At 42.9% G+C, this 18,062-nt stretch overlaps 1 protein-coding gene across 1 annotated transcript in view; it reads left to right on the forward strand.

The window, feature by feature from the left end:
* Positions 1 to 18,062, forward strand: part of sspo (SCO-spondin) — a 73,587-nt gene that overhangs the window by 13,887 nt on the left and 41,638 nt on the right. The window contains exons 24-63 of the mRNA XM_063874052.1: positions 168 to 295; positions 799 to 908; positions 1,019 to 1,168; positions 1,879 to 1,972; positions 2,063 to 2,272; positions 3,439 to 3,644; positions 3,787 to 3,901; positions 4,031 to 4,152; positions 4,256 to 4,423; positions 4,497 to 4,730; positions 4,850 to 4,972; positions 5,107 to 5,204; positions 5,657 to 5,888; positions 6,010 to 6,159; positions 6,257 to 6,394; positions 6,497 to 6,679; positions 6,807 to 6,957; positions 7,155 to 7,314; positions 8,344 to 8,392; positions 8,901 to 9,005; positions 9,149 to 9,276; positions 9,727 to 9,847; positions 9,969 to 10,096; positions 10,203 to 10,344; positions 10,423 to 10,593; positions 12,565 to 12,745; positions 13,200 to 13,275; positions 13,425 to 13,446; positions 13,597 to 13,717; positions 13,930 to 14,143; positions 14,262 to 14,403; positions 14,498 to 14,672; positions 14,837 to 15,009; positions 15,101 to 15,175; positions 15,291 to 15,446; positions 15,681 to 15,839; positions 15,926 to 16,090; positions 16,170 to 16,361; positions 16,448 to 16,570; positions 17,690 to 17,819. Coding sequence (XP_063730122.1) covers positions 168 to 295; positions 799 to 908; positions 1,019 to 1,168; positions 1,879 to 1,972; positions 2,063 to 2,272; positions 3,439 to 3,644; positions 3,787 to 3,901; positions 4,031 to 4,152; positions 4,256 to 4,423; positions 4,497 to 4,730; positions 4,850 to 4,972; positions 5,107 to 5,204; positions 5,657 to 5,888; positions 6,010 to 6,159; positions 6,257 to 6,394; positions 6,497 to 6,679; positions 6,807 to 6,957; positions 7,155 to 7,314; positions 8,344 to 8,392; positions 8,901 to 9,005; positions 9,149 to 9,276; positions 9,727 to 9,847; positions 9,969 to 10,096; positions 10,203 to 10,344; positions 10,423 to 10,593; positions 12,565 to 12,745; positions 13,200 to 13,275; positions 13,425 to 13,446; positions 13,597 to 13,717; positions 13,930 to 14,143; positions 14,262 to 14,403; positions 14,498 to 14,672; positions 14,837 to 15,009; positions 15,101 to 15,175; positions 15,291 to 15,446; positions 15,681 to 15,839; positions 15,926 to 16,090; positions 16,170 to 16,361; positions 16,448 to 16,570; positions 17,690 to 17,819 — 5,720 coding nt within the window. The remainder of the gene's footprint in view (positions 1 to 167; positions 296 to 798; positions 909 to 1,018; positions 1,169 to 1,878; positions 1,973 to 2,062; positions 2,273 to 3,438; positions 3,645 to 3,786; positions 3,902 to 4,030; positions 4,153 to 4,255; positions 4,424 to 4,496; positions 4,731 to 4,849; positions 4,973 to 5,106; positions 5,205 to 5,656; positions 5,889 to 6,009; positions 6,160 to 6,256; positions 6,395 to 6,496; positions 6,680 to 6,806; positions 6,958 to 7,154; positions 7,315 to 8,343; positions 8,393 to 8,900; positions 9,006 to 9,148; positions 9,277 to 9,726; positions 9,848 to 9,968; positions 10,097 to 10,202; positions 10,345 to 10,422; positions 10,594 to 12,564; positions 12,746 to 13,199; positions 13,276 to 13,424; positions 13,447 to 13,596; positions 13,718 to 13,929; positions 14,144 to 14,261; positions 14,404 to 14,497; positions 14,673 to 14,836; positions 15,010 to 15,100; positions 15,176 to 15,290; positions 15,447 to 15,680; positions 15,840 to 15,925; positions 16,091 to 16,169; positions 16,362 to 16,447; positions 16,571 to 17,689; positions 17,820 to 18,062) is intronic.

Below are 18,062 nucleotides of genomic sequence, written 5' to 3' on the forward strand. Positions count from 1 at the left end.
TGACCTGAACCTTTATTAATCCCCCATTGGGGAAATTTAGTACAGACACATGCCTATTAACACAAACTGACACATGAATTGTTTGACTTACTGACTTAGATCGACATTTTTGCTAAATTGGTTTTGCCCATAAAGGCAACAAACTCCTCTCTCTTTGTCTTATTCAGCTGAACCTCCACAGGGTGACCTGGGCCAGGAAAAGGTGTGCAGTCCTGACTCAGGAGCTCTTCTCTCGGTGCCACCCTGAGGTGCCTTTCCAGCAGTATTATGACTGGTGTGTCTTTGATGCCTGTGGGTGAGTGAACGCACCGATCACCGACTGAGTCTGAAATGATCTTTTAAGAATACTTTTTTTTTTTTCTCAGCATCTCTTCACTGGTTTTGCAAATGTTTTTTAAGACTTCCAGGACATCGCACATTTTCTCAATATATGGGAATATGCGAATGTATGATAAGTGAGACTGATGGACATTTTTCCCTATAACCTCATTCTTGTGCGTACTAGCCAACATTACATAACCCTATTTATATACATCAAGCCTGTCTCACCAAAATAAGCTATATACATATATATATATATATATATATATATATATATATATATATAGCTTAAATCCCTAAAAACAAGAGTGCTTGGACAAAAGTAAGAACAGTAACAGAGCAGAGCATAGTATTAAAACACTTCACAGGGTTCTGTGGAATATTAATCATGTAAGGATATCTCCATCCTTAACGTAGATTCATAATCACATTTGATATGCACATTTTACTCCATCAGCATTTATTCTTTTGTTTTAGCTGTGACTCAGGTGGGGACTGTGAGTGTCTATGTACAGCCATTTCTGCCTATGCTGAAGAGTGTAACCGTAAAGGGATCTACATCCGCTGGAGGTCCCAGGAGCTCTGCCGTATGTATAATGATGCTCACATCTTACTACCTTAACTTTACTTTCTGTAACTTTATTTCTTCTGAACTGTTTTTTTTATGATATTGTATTGATTCCCTCATTGCCTGCAGCTCTGCAGTGTGACAATGGGATGGTGTATGATCCCTGTGGTCCAGCCTGCTCTTCCTCATGTCCCAGTGTTCAGCAGAGTCCACAATCCCAGTGTGGCGCTCTCTCCTGTGTGGAGGGCTGCTTCTGCCCTGCTGGCACGGTCCGACACGGTAAGTCACATTGACCAAACTAAACCAAACGATTGATGATCAGATTGATGTTGATTATCATGCTCCCCATTCAACCATTGGACGTACACATATGGGCTGCTAACTCTTGCTTACACATTGACTGAGGATTAGTAGCACTTTTCACACACAAATAACTAACTTAGTGCTAATAATGTTATGACACGAAAAAAAGGCACTATAAACCACCGTTTAGATTTTGATTTAGTCTATTCATGCTTTAAACCACCGGTGTTCGGATTAGTCCAAAATACTCACAGATTCTTACAGATGACATATTAAAAACAAACAAAGCATTTTTTATACGGTATGTGATGTCAAACATTTGAAATGGTCATAACTATTTCCACAGTAGATTAGCTGAGAAACTGAATTTACTTTCACTGCACATTACTGTACAGCTAGTCAGAAACACAGTTCAAATTACAATTTGCATTACATCACAAATGCATTTAATACATATTTTCCATTAGTAGTGTGCTTACATTTCCAATGTCATCTTGTTCAGAATGACCCTGACTATTATCATGTAAAGTTAAATGACTCTCAAGATTTTAAGACTAACGATAGCCAGAAAATTAGCCCAAATTCTTTCTTCTCCTGCCACCTTCAGGACAAACTTTTTTGCCTTATAACTGAAAAAGCTCTAATGATAGAAGAATTGTCAGTCCGATATGTTTTTTGCCGTACAGGGGACAGCTGTGTAGTTCCTGTTCAGTGTCCATGTGAGTGGGAGGGCTCCATGTTTCCACCTGGAACTACCGTCACTCAACACTGTCAGAACTGGTCAGCCAATCTGAAGCCTGAACATTTATCAACCACTTTTTCTCCTTATAATTATCAAACTTGACTTTGTCTTTTCCTTTGTGTGTCCAGTTCCTGTGAGAATGGTGCGTGGCAGTGTAAGGGTGTGGCTTGCCACCCTGTTCGCCCTCCCTGTCTGGAATCAGAGTTTACCTGTGCTGGGGGGCGCTGCATCCCCTCCCAGTGGCTGTGTGACAACGAGAATGATTGTGGCGATGGGTCAGACGAGATCTGTGTATCCACCTGCGCTCCAAACCAATTCCACTGCACCAGCATGCCAAGGTGAATCTAAACTCACTCTACTTATTATCAGCATTGTGTGGCGATAAGGACTTTCATAACTAAGGAATCAAAATGATGTATTATAAATCAACACATAGGCCTTAAATTCAACCCTTCATTGGTTAATCAAAGCCTTTTTTACAAGTTAGACTTAGCATTTCTTACTAACTCAAATATTTGCACTTAGAGTTAAACATCTGCCAACTTCAAAGGTCTCATATTATGCTATATTTAAACAATTTATTGTGGGGCAATATCTATGCAAAACTTGTCTGTGAAATGTTTTGCTCAAAATAGCAAATCACCCATTGTAGCATGCATCATCCCCCTCTATTTCAGCCCTGTTCCTGAAGTGCTGATTCTGTGACTGTCACTTTAAATTTGAGCTGAGCTGAAGCTGGCTACGCCCCTTTGCAGCGTCATGCAGCTCTCTCTCCTCTGTGAAAGTGTTCTGCCGTGATTAAACCCCATATTATGTTCCAAAGCACGCATCAAGCATTATTTCTGAAACACTTCTCAGTGTTTACCACTAGAACAGTGACATTATATGTATTATATATACAACAACTCTAAGTCCCTCCTGCAGACATCCTGCTGAACACACACACACACACACACACACACACACATACACACACACACACACACACACACACACACACACACACACACACACACACACACACACAGAGGTGCTGCGGAGCGGATTCAGCTCGCAACTGTATATGGGGGATGATAGTTTGGGACATGTCCCATGGGCGGGACGTTGCCAGGAGTTCAATATAAAGCCATCCCGAATTTTCAGTTATGACGTCATATCGGCAGCAAATCTTGATCAGCTCGTTTGTACCCCCGTTTTTAGAGATGTTGGTAAGGAGGAAAAGATTTACATATTTATGTATAAAAGACATTAAAAAGTGCATTTTGCATAATAGGGGACCTTTAAATAAATAGACTTCTTTAATACGTTAATAATCATAAGAGGATGAATGCCATCACACTGTAACCTAAACATTTCATGCAAGCTACAACCCAGAATGTTAGCGTGGTAATATGAAAAGACATGACTCACTCCATGATGTCAACTTCAAACAGTTTGCCAAAGTGTTTGGAATTAGAATGAATTTCCTGAAGTGAATAAAGTGAATTAACCCCGACCTCTGCAGCGGACCCTGTTTGAACCAGGCTCTGCGATGTGATGGCCGCACAGACTGTGCTGACCAATCAGATGAGGAGTTCTGCGGACCCGCCACCCCCACGCCCCTGTGCCCACCGGGGGAGTTTCAGTGTGCCAATGGAAAGTGCCTGCCAGCCAGCCGTGTGTGTGACGGGCGGCTGGACTGTGGCTTTGCTGATGGGTCTGATGAGCAAGGTCATCTGTCACTCTAACCAGCAATATTCCCCACATACACATTCACCCTGTTATCACCACGAAGTATTCTTAAAAAAATTCAAATGTTCCCTTGTTTCTTGTGTTTTTCCATGTGATGAACTGTACTTGTGTGTGCTTTCAGACTGTGATGTGGTGTGTGACGAGGGGGAGTTCCTGTGTGCTGGTGGACGTTGCATTCTCTACCTCCACCGCTGTGACGGACACGATGACTGTGGGGACCTCAGTGATGAGAGGGGGTGTGTTTGTGGTATATTATTTGCAAATATTCTTCCAACCACGCTAGTGTTGTTTCTGAGCATCACTCATTAAATAAATGATGGGTTACGCTTCATGATGTCATCATAATGTACATGTTTTTGTTTTAGATGTGTGTGTGCACCAGGGGAGTTCCAGTGCCCTGAGGACCAGTGTGTTCCTGCTGACAGAGTGTGTGACGGACACACGGACTGCCCCTCTGGAACAGATGAAGCTGTCTGTCCCAGTAGAGGTACAAATGATAAAACAGCATTAAAGTTTATTACAAATTTGCCAAGAGCCCTTTTGAATGGCTCGACTCAGTGACCAAATCTCATCCTTTCTGTGATTGGCAGTGACCTGTGCTCCTGACCAGTTGGCCTGCAGTGACGGTACATGTGTCACCACCACTAAGCTGTGTGATGGAACAACAGACTGTCCAGGTGGAGAGGATGAGAACAGAACCAACTGCCAAACTGTTATCATAACACCGTCACCTGTCACCCCAACAACACCCGCTTCAGGTACCAGTCGGTATTTTAGGAGGATTTTGTTTTCAGTATTAAGAATTCCTCTTATACATCCCTGTATCTCCAGCTTGTAGGTCCTATGAGTTCAGCTGTGCCTCTGGTGGGCAGTGTGTGCCTCAGGCCTGGCGCTGCGATGGAGAAACGGACTGTATGGATGCTAGTGATGAGCAGCAGTGTACCACGCCCTGTAGCCCTGGCCAGGTGCCCTGTCTGAGTGGGGACCAGTGTGTGGACTACCAGCAGCTGTGTGACGGGACCCCGCATTGCAGGGACGCCTCAGACGAGAGTATTGACAGCTGTGGTAAGTCAATGTAAAGTTATTGATCATCGGGCTCCAAAAAAAGGATTTCTCTTATTAATAATAATAATAATAATATACATTTATTTAAGACAGTGACGATAGTTCTGTCCATATACTAGGCTCTACTCGGATCCCTCCCTGTCCAGGCAGCTTTCTATGTGACAACCGAACCTGTGTGAACATGTCGCAAGTATGCAACGGCGTTCCAGACTGTCCACGGGGCGAAGATGAGTTGGTGTGTGGTGAGTTTTCATGAGATAAGAGAAGTTATAACGGAAACTTGAAGACAGTTTACATTCCGATCCCTCAGATTCACACAGAATCATTTGTTTGCTATGTTTAATGTATATACATATTTTTATCTTGCTGTGTCTAGATAAAACTGTCTCACCAGTGCCCCCTGGCGCAGATAACACCACTGTCACCTGTCCTGAATTCACCTGTATGGATGGATCCTGTGTCCCTTTCAACATGGTATGTCGAAGATCAACATCATATTCAACTCCGACAACTGTAACTCAATATTAAGTTGGTAGTAGGTGATAAATTACCTTGTAGTTAGAAATGGTATATAATTATTTAGTTTAGAGGGATGAAGTTAGACAAAGTTTCAGTTGCATTGCAGTGAATCCGACAATCAGGACATGAAATCACTTGACAGACTATGAAAGGTCTAGCATTAATTTGAATTTCTTTAGAAAGTTTGTCAAGTGATAAATCAACCACTAACAACAAACAAAATCAGCTGTGGTAGCATTGTTTAATTAGCAATCAAGTTTGTTGGTCATCAAGGGCATGCCATTTATTAGAATTGAACAAATTAATGAATACATATAAGAAAGATGAGCTTTTTGTAACAATAACATGAATAAAAGCAGCAAAAATATGCCTCCCCCTCATTATCATTCCTGTTAACTCTTCCCTAGGTGTGTAATGGTGTGACAGACTGCCCAGACTCCTCATTAGCTCCACTTGGAGGCCCCACTGATGAGCAGGGCTGCAGAAGCTGGAGCTCCTGGGGGCCATGGAGCCCCTGCAGCACCTCCTGTGGGACAGGCTCCATGAGTCGGCAGAGAACCTGTCCTGAAGGAGATCCACTGCGCCACTGTCAGGGACAGGACCTCCAGAGGCAGCAATGCTTCAACACCACCTGCCCTGGTAAGGAGCTAGACATGAACTCTAAGATGAACATGTTTAATAGTAAACAGTATTACAGGCTTGATGCAACGTTTTAAATCACATCTGTACTGTATTAACATGTGATGCTTTTTCTCATTAGTGGATGGTCGGTGGTTGCCTTGGGTGAGCTGGTCTAACTGTTCCAGCTGTGGTGGAGTGCAGGTCAGACACAGAGACTGCATCTCTCCTCGCTACGGAGGCAGAGACTGTTCCCAGCTCGCTGGACCATCCAACCTACCCATGGAAATCAGTAAGAGCTGTCTGTAAACAGTTGCAAAGAAACTAAAAAGGCTTAGAATGATCTAAATAATTTTAAAACATGAACTTTCTTTCCTGTCCAACACCAGAACCTTGTCCTGATGATGGCTGTGCAAACACCAGCTGTCCCAGTGGGCTGGTGAGACACAGCTGTGCTCCTTGCCCAGTGTCCTGTGCACACATCAGCAGTGGGACAACCTGTGATGCAATAGCACCCTGCTCCCCTGGTTAGTGAAAGGACCATGGAATATTTTAATGAATGACTGCTGATTGTCGTTGCCCTTTTCATTTACATATCTCTCACAAGCTCAACTTGTCTCATACTTCAGGTTGTTGGTGTCCAGATGGCCAGGTGATGAGCCATAAGCAACAGTGTGTGTTACCAGAGGAGTGTGCGTGTGAAGTGGCAGGTGTACGCTACTGGCCGGGCCAGCCGATAAAGTTGGACTGTGAGATCTGTGTTTGTGAAAGGGGAAGGCCCCAGAGATGCCAGTCTAACCAAGACTGTTCAGGTGAGTCTGTCAAATAACCAAACAGACAGTTTTAACTTAACATCAACATCTGATCTACAGTTGACTTTTACCCACTTGCTACTCGATGTCTGAGCGATCCTACACAGTCACTTTTGTAACCCTGCAGTGCACTGTGGCTGGTCCTCCTGGTCTGAGTGGGGAGAGTGTTTGGGGCCCTGTGGCGTTCAGAGTGTCCAGTGGTCGTTCCGCAGCCCAAACAACCCCATCAAGCATGGAGACGGGAGAACATGTAGAGGAATTTACCGGAAAGCCCGTCGGTACGTAGCCCTGTTCACATGGGATTCTTCACTATTCGATTACACCACTACACTTCTACTCATAGATACTCAATCCATGGCCCCTATAGGTTTTATTTAAAAAAATGCTTGTCAACCCATCACCCTTTAACTGGGAACAGGCACAAATGTTACTCTTGTTTTACATTGTGTGTTTGTGTCTGTGTGTGTGCCCACAGGTGCCAGACAGACCCTTGTGATGAGTGTGAGTACCAGGGTCAGTCCCATGCTGTGGGAGACAGATGGAAGTCACACCCCTGCCAGTTATGTCACTGTCTGCCCAACCTCACAGTGCAGTGTTACCCCTACTGTCCATACGCTGTCAGTGGATGTCCACAGGTAAGGGTTTGGGTACGGTCGAATTGTCCAAAAATCAGCTCCTATCGTACAAAGGTACGTCACGGGGTCAAGACATAGTAGATAGAAGAATTCAAAAGGAATTAGGAAAAGAGACTGCAGTGCTTTGAGAATCCGTTACAAATGTCCGTCTGCTGTGGGGAACTATAGATCTCTGTACAGTACTGAAAGACATCTACTTTGCACCGTGCTCTCTGATGGTGTTGTTTTATGCTTTATGAACGAGGACAACAGAGAGACATATATTATTCATTAGGTTGGAATTTTACGGAAATAAAAAAGTAAAGTGAAACTTATGCCTGTGACAAACACTGTGAAATGTGGACTTTATTTGATCCTTTCAGTTAAAAAGTAACGTTCATATTTGTCCTTTTGATTAATATAGAGCTGAACGTTCAAAACAAAGCACTTAAGCAAGTTACGGGATAAGTTTTAAATTGCTTAATAAGCACCGTAACTTTCATGATACGCATTTCTCATCGCGATCGGTTGTTTCCGTGAACGGCCGAAAGTTGTGTCATTGTAAAAGTTGCGGCCGCAAGGCATTGTGGGACAGCGTTTCTCCTTTCCTTTCCTAAAGGAAGGTCCAGTGTGTCCTAAGCTAAAGGAGGGTATAAAGGAAGTTTCAAAGCTCCTTTCCTACCATCTAGAGAATTCAAACAGCTCTTATCATGGCTGCCACTGAGGTGCTTCCGGGTCATTTTGCTCCGTTAGGAACCTTCCTAAGATATACTGACTATTCCAACGCAACCTTTGTCTCATGTGTATTTTCACTATAAGTGGCTGCAATTTGTAGTTTCTAAGTATGTATCCATTACGCAAATGGAAATATGATGCACTTCATTGGTACATGTGACCATGTGTGCCTATTGCTCTTGTTTCAATCATATCTTATGGAAATAGTCTTATCAACAGCTATGCTTCCTTTTCTTCCACATAGTTGTGTTTCACAGCTACTGAAACCACATGTGTCACTTAATCAAATGTTAAATGTCGGGTTTGTTTGTGCAGGGCCAGAATCTGGTGCCTGGAGAGGGAGACAGGTGTTGCTACTGCCAAGGTAAAATCTGATCTGTTGTTCTGCTATCTATCCTAAATAAATGTCTTCCTGTTTAAGGATAAACATCATTTTTTCATTCACAAATACAACACAAGTTAATCCATCGTTACTAATGTTCTCACTAAGTGATCGTAAATGCCAAAGATGACGTTGATGCCATAAATAATAGGAGACATTGATTTTATTCCTCCTCCCTCACTGGGAGTGTTTTAATTTCCTTTTTTTAAAAAAAAATGTAGGTCAAATAGGCGAACCTTTACTCCCCTCTTCTTGTGAATATAGAGTTAGTGTTCCAAAAACACTTGAAAGTAAAAACAAAGGGTTTTCTGCCATAATAAGTGCCTGAATAATAGTATGTTTTTTGGTGAACTTTAACACTTGAAAAGAGGATTCATAAAAAATAGAAAGAGATCCAACACATTTAATCCTTCAAACACAAAACCAAAGCACTGAACCTCCAGTTCAATGTTTCACATACTGCAATAATAAAGTGAGTGCTCTCTCACAGGAGGAAATGACACCATTACTGTGACACTCAGTCCAGTCACTGTGACCTCCAAGACAACAGAGGGCACTACACCTCTGGTTCCAACATATCCACTTCCTCCTGGAGGTTAGTGTATTTTTCAAATGATCAGTTGGTCATGCAGTTTCACAGGTAGAGCTAGAGCATTTAAACTTGATTAGCATCTATGACTATTATCCGATGGTTTATTTATTGTTATATTCTCTTGCCTCCTCTCTTGCTGTGTTTAGATGAGTGTTGGTCTCCTCTGGGCATTCAGACTCTCCCGGCCTCCAGTTTTAGAGCCTCATCACAGCAGACTGGGCACCCACCTGAGGCTGGCCGTCTCCACTGGTTGGACCCCACCACAGACCTTCAGGTACACCAAGTTGACTTTAATCTGAACATTTCATGATCCTCACTTTACCACTTCGGTCTCTAGCAGCACTTTTGGGTTTGAGTGAATGAACTTGATATGTGTAAGATGAAATGCCATTAACTCTTTAATGGTCCAATAATACATAAAATCTTGTTAACATTTTAAAATAAATGTTTCTCTTTCAAGTCATTTTGTGTTTAAGACTGGGAATCTAAACTGAAACCTCTATATCCAACTTGGCAGCTACTAATATTTTAGTGCTTGTAACTAAAAACAATGGATGCCAAAGACTTAATCGCTATAGTTCAACATAATACTTCAATATGCAAATCACTAACTCTGTATTGATACAAATCTTGATAAAAATAACGCTTTCAAGTCTACAACATCAGTAGTTTCCAATCTCATCTTGCTGCAACATCACGTTTATTTAACAACATGTGTCTGCAGGGCTGGAGTCCAGAACCAGAGGAGTATAAAGACCTACCACATCGGAGGCCTGATGGACACACCAGCAACACACAGAGCCCGTACCTACAGATAGACCTGCTGAAATCATACAACATCACCGGTAAACATTCATGCGGATGCCCTAGAACACAGAAATACTGCTTTACTAAACTGCAAATTCCAACATGAGATGATATACTGTATGTTAATCAAATGAATTCTATCTCTCCACCCTCCTGTAGGTGTTCTAACCCAGGGTGGCGGTGTATTTGGCACATTTGTCTCCAGCTTCTACCTCCAGTTTAGTCTGGACGGCAAACAGTGGTACACTTACAAAGAGCTTGTTACTGATGCCCGTCCCAGAGCCAAGGTTAGACAACAAACGTACCAAATCCATTCTCCTCTCCATCACATGCATTTAAGGCCCATTGGAATTGCTTTTACAGGAATTTGTGTATTTTTTACTCTCCCTTCAGGTATTCCATGGTAACCATGATGACCGAGGGGTGGCAGAGACCCGGCTGGACAGGATGGTGTCGGCTCGGTTCGTCCGGTTGCTGCCACACGACTTCCAGAACGGCATCTACCTTCGCCTTGAGATCATGGGCTGTGGAGATAGTAAGAGGATAGATTAACGCTACTTTGCTTTTTGTTTACAAATGAGATTCCTAAATGATCTCCTCTCCTGGCCTCTAGGTAGCCTCTGGTCGATTACTCCCACTCCTCCATCCCGAGTCACCCCAGCAGGTGGCTGCAGGAAAAAAGAGTTCCAGTGTAAAAACGGTCGCTGTGTGCCAGAAGGTCCACTGGGAGTGGTCTGCGATGGAGTCAATGACTGTGGGGATGGATCAGATGAGCTATACTGTGGTAAGAACTTCAAAACACACCTCAGTTTCTTTTATTGTAAAAGATGTAAAAGGGAACTTTCTAACAATTTCGCTTTTTAGTGCCATCTTTTGTCTGGCACACATCCAGTGCCGCCGCTCCCATAACGCGCATTACGCGCTGTGCGTAGGGCACCAAGTGTCGAGGGGGCACCACCAAAAATAGCCTAATGAAAAATCGTCATAATAATTATAAGGCCGAAATTATTTCAGTAGACTATAGAAATATGAGGCACTTTTTAGGCATACTACTCAAAGGTACCGATGGTGCCCCCCTCTCCCCTCCCCCCTCCCCTCCCCACTCACACAAACACAAACGAAAACACAATCTGCACAATCTGCGTCCCAAGCGCCCTGTGGGTGCCCTTGCTGTCAGTGGTCTTTTGGATTACTCGACATTTTTGGAAATGAAAAGGCAACAGGAGTCAGGAGCAGAAAAAAGAAAAAAGAGGAAACAGCGAGATGATGCCCGTGCATCACTTGCAGGTAAGTGTCCACGTTTAATCTTTCTTAAATACGGGAAATATGTGCAGCTAGTGTAAAGCTTAGCCTATGCATACACCTTGAACTAGCTGACGTTATTGCTAATGTTAGCAAACTCAAATATGTGTTATAACTTAGGCGCAAGCTAAATTGAGATTTTGCTGTTAAAAATTATAACTGCATTTTGCAAGTAACTGATGCCAGTTAGCCGTTACTTTACTTTAGATATTGAATAGTAGACAGTTTATGGTTTATTTTGACGTGACGGTGGCCAATACTTTCTCAGTAACAGTTAGCAGTCATTGCACTAGGTAGGCTAACAATTCTGGCTTCAGACCATTTATCACTGTGTGGCGTGAAATTAATAGTGTTTAGCCAGGCATTTAGAAAAGTTTACATAGCATTTGAGAAAGTATATTTTATTTTGGAGTTTGCAATGCCAATGCATAATAAACCCACGGCCATCTTTAGGATTGTCATTCGGTAGAATTCAGCAAAATAGGCTACAGTCTCACATAAATAAGGTTAGGTGTTCTATGTGCAATGGGACAGAAAAGGGTTCGTGATAATGTGAAGCCTGTAGCTACTGCTACAGCTAGCTTAGCTATATCTGAGAGTGACAGAAGATACATGACTAAATTAACTGGCGTTTTGATTGCATTTATATCATGCAAAGGCATGGACGACATCTGTCGGTGAAATAGAAAAACGTTTTGTAGTAAACAAAATGCCCTCCTAACCATATTGTATTCAATTAAATGTAGAGTTTAATAGTCTTGTGTAAGGTGTATCATTTTGCTTTTATTCCTTTTATTCCTGTTGTTAAGATATAAATATAAAATATCCATTATGAATGATATAAAGCAAACATTATTATTAAATTGTGTACAATATTGCAACTCATTCTATAATGTTTTTATATTAGATTAGATAAGATTGATCAAATAGTTGATATATAAGTAATAAAGGGGGAGAGCTCCTTGGTTGCATGCTTTCAGTTTTAAATCTTTATTTTCTTTTTTGGTATAAGATTCTTTATTTGAATATTTTGTCTCTTTCTATACTGATCTTTTTTCTTCGTATTTCTAAATTAATGCAGGGTCAATGCTGAAATACGTTCAAGCGGGAGCACGAGGCCAAGAAGAGGTGCATTGAGCACTTTCAAATGTCAAAAGTTTGTTGTTTTGCTGTGTGTTTGCTGCTGCTATTGTTTTATATGTTTGGTAATAAAAAAGTTAAACTTTTCCGCGAATGTTTTTTTATTGGGGGGGGGGGGGGGGGAGGGCATCATGAAGGAATTATGCTTAGGGCACCAAAATGGCTAGCAGCGGCACTGCACACATCATTTAAAAAATGCTCTTATTTGTTTAATTTCGATGCATGGCTCTTTGCTGCATGTCATCCCCTCTTTCCCCATTTATATTTTTAAAAGAAACCATTCTTAAGTAGTCTGGCCTTTCGCCACATGCAGGTACGCAGCCGCCCTCCACCGCTATCAGTCCACGCAGCTGTCCTGCCGGTCAGTTCTCCTGCCCACCACCAGGGGGCTGCATTGAGGCAAAGCAGCGTTGTGATGGCATCCCCAACTGTCCCAAAGGAGATGATGAAACTGGCTGCCACAACTATGAAAACATCACCACCCAGTCAGACAGGTAGAAGGAACTACTATCATAGTGTTGTTAATAATACATTTAATAAATGATGTCTTAAAGGTCCCCTATTATGCAAAGTACACTGAGAAAATAATGCTTGATGTGGTTTTGAACATAATATGGGGTTTAATCACGGCAGCGTTTAGCTGAGTAGCTTCTCCCGGTAGAAAACTTTCAGAGGAGAGAGAGCTGCAAGATGCTGCAAAGAGGCGTGGCCAGCTTCAGCTCAGAAAGCGACAGTCGCAGAATCAGCACTTCAGGAACAGGGCTGAAATAGAGGGGGATGATGCATGCTACAATGGGGCATCTGTTTGGTATTTTGAGCAAAAAAATTCAGACATGTTTTGTATAGATATTGCCCTACAATTTATTGTTCAAATATAGCATAAAAGGAGACCTTTAAAGTGATGAAGAAGAATGTTAGGTGTTTTCATGGTTGTGTGCTTATTTACAGACCACACACACCAACCCCAGCTCCTCTCGCGACTCCATACAAAGCGGCGGTTACTCATCCTGCAGTAACACCAACGGTAAACCACACTTCAATGACTCATCAGATATTCAAAATACTTAATTTCTTCGTCACTTATAAGAGAGAACAAGACACAAATACTTCTGGTGTTAACAATTGTACATATACATATACATACATTTAAATGATGTTCTATTGTGTTTACAGAATGGTGGCCCAGGACATCGTGGTAAGTGTAAACAGTTCACATGAGTTCATTAACAATCAATTACAAAAATATATTACCGCAAACCATATCCTTTATTGTGTTTTGTTTTAATAGTTCAGTTCGCCAAAGTGGCTCTGTTAAATGGTTATAAAAATCTTTACATTCTTGCAGGCGTCTGCTCCTCTCCCCTTGGCCTGGAGGATGGGAGGATTCGATACGGCCAGCTGTCTTCATCCTCGTATTGGGAAAACAACCCTGCTGATGCTGGCCGACTGAACATCGTCCCTAATGTGTGAGTGCTCTTTTAGATACTAAATACTGGAAAGAAAAACACAACACACAATATCTAAAGCAGAAAGAACACAAAAAAAGGTGATTCAAACTTTATTTCTTTTACCCTAAGGCATATACTGGTTTAAAAATTGATGTCATTCTCTTCATGCATTAAAATAACAAAACAATATAAAGCATACAGAAAAATAACAAACCATTTCATCTGTGCAGGCAGGTTATGGAGCCTGGGTGGAGCCCCTTACCTGCAGATCCCCAGCCATATTTTCAGGTGGACTTCCTGGAGCCCACGTGGGTATCAGGGGTGGTGACCCAGGGCAGTGAGCGCATGTGGGGTTACCTCACTAAATACCGCCTGGCCTTCGCCCTGCACAGCAGCCTCTTCACAGACTTTACTGAGGATGGACACCCGGGTGGCCCTGCTAAGGTATTTATTTAGTCTTTAATGTGTCTCCTGTATTCAGAAACATCCCCATATGAGAAAGTAACATTTTAGACATTATAAAGCCCTTGTATGCTCATGTGTCCTCTCTGTGGTGGTGTAGGTGTTTGAGGTGCGGATGGTGGGCAGGACCCCTGTGACCCGCTGGCTCGGGCGGCTAGTCAGAGCTCGCTACCTGCGCGTCATCCCTGTGGAGTTCAGACACACCTTCTACCTGCGGGCGGAGATCCTCGGCTGCAGAGGAGGTAAGGAATCAACAAAATGTGAAATGAAAAAAATGATAACTCCTCTTGTATACTATTGTTAACGTGAAACTCTCCTCTCCTCCTGCTATTTTAGATGAGCTGGTGACCCCGAGTAGTGTGACCTCATCCCCCTCTGGTGGTGGGAGAGTGACTGTGCAGCGCTGTAAGCCAGGCCTGTTTGCATGCCAGCACGGTGAGGAGTGCGTCCCTGTCTCTGTGCTCTGTGATGGTCGACCGGACTGCAAAGACAGCTCTGACGAGATCAACTGTGGTGAGGGCTAATGTTTTGTCATGTATGTTTTTAATCTTCTTTTGAATCCTGCCACACCAGCACAATTGAGTTGCCTTACTTGTGAGTCACAAAACACACAGCATCTTTTTGATTATTTCCCTTATCAATGTCTGTTTTTGTACACGTTATTTTCTCTTCCTCTGGTACGGCTCCGACCAAAGGCTCTCCAGGGCTGCAGAACCAGACCAGCTCCACAGGGGGACCAGGTTACCATGGTGACACTACAACAGGTGCCCCAGGCCTCCATACCACCAGGTCCCAAGGTGGAAAACCTGGTGTCGTAAGCCCTGGGGTCACAACAACCTCAAGTACAGGTACAATCAATTGTTGTTAAAGTCTGCTTTTCCCTTATTGGTTGTCTGTTTGCAAGTCATGTTTGATTATTCAAACCATTCATATTCCCAGGGGTCACGACAGGTCACCCTGGACTGCATCTCACCACAAGCCCCCCTGGAAAACCTGGGTTGCAAACCACTACAGGTGAGAGACAAAACAGCCTCACTAGTTATCCATTAACCAGGCAGGACCCATTGATGAACACTTACACAGGAAAGACACATATTGACATGTATATTTCTTTATTTTTCCTTTACAGCCCCATGGAACGCTACAACCCCCGATGATGACGGTAAACCCAGGGTGCTTTGCGTTGAGGGCCAGTTTGTCTGCCGCTCTTATGGCTGTGTCGACTCGGCACAGGTGTGTGACGGCAGGCAGGACTGTCTGGACGGGTCGGATGAAGAGCGCTGTGGTACGCATCTACAATCTGTCACTGGGCAGACTAGTGAAAGTACAGAAGAATAGAAATGTTTTATTTTACAAACACCAAATGTAAAAAAAGCTGTTATTGACCTTTTTGAAAATGCATTCATGTTTATGTTTCATGATGAACTTCACAGAAAGGCATTATGATATAATGATGTATAATTGCTGGAAAAACTGTGCGTTAAAATTGTTATTTTATTGTATTCCCGTGTCTTATCAGGCACAACAGCCAGGCCTGCAGTGACTACACGGAGCCCCCAAGTGCCGAGCCCCTGCTCACACAAGCAATTCTCTTGCAACAGTGGGGAATGTGTTCACCTGGACCGCAGATGTGACCTGCAGAAGGACTGTGTGGATGGATCAGATGAGAAAGACTGTGGTAAGATAGAAGCCCACGTGGTAAAAGTGGTAATAAGACAAAACAAAAAAAGGATATTCTGACACATTTTATCCTCTCTTGTAAAGTGGACTGCATCATGTCCCCGTGGACATCATGGAGTGTGTGCAGTGTGTCCTGTGGTCTGGGCTCCTTGTTCAGGCAGAGGGACATTCTGAGGGAAGCTCTGCCAGGAGGGGCCTGTGGTGGAGCTCAGTTTGATAGTCGAGCCTGTTTCCCTCGAGCATGCCCAGGTCTGTTCCCTCAATCTGATGTTACAACTCCTTCATAAAACACCAGGTTTCTGATTTCACGGTTCTTGTCCTTTTGTAGTTGATGGTCACTGGTCAGAGTGGAGCGAGTGGACAGGGTGTGACGCTCAGTGTGGAGGTGGTGTCAGGCAGAGGAACAGAACCTGTTCCGCTCCTCCTCCAAAGAACGGTGGGCGGGACTGCGGGGGAATGACCCTGCAGAGCCAGAGCTGCAACAGCCAGCCTTGCACCACAGACATCGGCACCCAGACAGGTGGGGCATACTCTTGTCAAACAATAAACTCTGCCAGTGTTTGGTCCATATCTAATTCTAATTACATGTACTCCCTGTTTGTTCAGGCTGTGTGGGAGGCATGGTGCTGGTTACCGAGGCAGACTGCCAGGCTGGACGGGTGGAGCCCTGTCCTCCTACCTGCTCACATCTCAGCTCCTCCAGCAACTGCACTGCAGCATGCGTACTGGGTAAGACACACAGGAGGGGGTTAGATGTCCTTTTTGACTCAAATGTGTGGAGTAATGTCATAATTTTCCTCTTTAATCATGTAGATTGAGGGTCATTTTTATTGCGTTCCAGTTTCACAGTGAAGAACGTAAATTCTAGATATTGCATTGATTTGGAAGAGCCACAACAAAAATATGAATGGTCGCTTACACTGAAATGCTAGTCTAATGTACATTCAACATTAATTAATTGTACATATTTAGAGGCATTATATTGCATTGAAGTTGCCTTTTCTTACAAGTGTAAAAATTGTAAGGATTAAAAGTCATTTTTTAGACATGAATTTAGATATGTTTAGTTAGTGTTGCCAGAATCAATCAGCTCTTACTGTTCAAATTAATTCAAGTTCTGTCAAAATTAGCACTATACAATTCACTAGAAATTATCTAGCAGAACTAAATTAAATGATCTGTTGTCCAATGTCAATTAAGGCTAACGATCATTATTTGGACAACAAAGCAAAGCAGATTTAAAACCAACAGACCTGTTCTGAAGCTTCTGGAATGATAAAAGTTAACAAAGGCTAGTTCAGTGGTAGCTCAAATGAGGGCTGAACGATTTTGGAAAATAATCTAATTGCGATTTTTTTCCTCAATATTGCAATTGCGATTTATTATGCGATTATTTTTTGAAGGTCCTCTTCTCATGTATTTTTCAACAAACACAAGCAATAAATCAATCGTGATTACAATCGTGAACCTCGTGAGGTAGCAACAGTAGCGAGGCACGTTCTGCACAATACCTGACGTTGCGCAGCATCTTCCTTTTTAAAGCCAAAATAATTCCACGCAACTGACGTGCTGCCACTCTTTGGTACCAAACCTCCAGCCGTGCACTCTTCTGACGAGCCTGAGGCCATTGTGCAACAGGTTCAAGCGCAGCGTTGACTTTTTTCCCTGCCTGCTCGGCTTCGCTCGGCTCGGCTCGCTCGCAAGTCACGTGACCAGATCACGTGACCAGTCAAATCGCAGCCTTTGCGGTTGGAAAATCTCGTTTTGTCATATCGCGATATTATCGCAAATGCAATTAATCATTCAGCCCTAGCTCAAATGCCAATGAAGACCTAAAATCTTTTCCAGGGTGTCGCTGTCCGAATGGTCGGTACCTTCAGGGAGGGCGTTGTGTGAATTCCAGCCAATGTGTGTGTCTCTGGCAAGGTCACACACTGCAGCCTGGACAGACAGTCAGCAGGGACCAGTGCACCACATGGTGAGGGACAAGAGTTATTTCAAATGTTTTTCCCCGCTCTGAATACATGCCTGGTTTGCCTGATTGATATTATTTCTAAAATGCTAATAAGAATAGCAAATATTTCATTTAAATTCATTTCAGGTTTTTGTTAAAAACTGTTTTTGAGTCATTTTTTTTCAAGTTATTGTCATATTTATTTGTATTAATACGTTTCTCAGAGCAAAGTCTCACATAGTTTGACTGCTGCCTTGTGTTATTTTA

Source organism: Eleginops maclovinus, chromosome 21, assembly GCF_036324505.1.
Source record: "Eleginops maclovinus isolate JMC-PN-2008 ecotype Puerto Natales chromosome 21, JC_Emac_rtc_rv5, whole genome shotgun sequence".
NCBI lineage: Eukaryota > Metazoa > Chordata > Actinopteri > Perciformes > Eleginopidae > Eleginops > Eleginops maclovinus.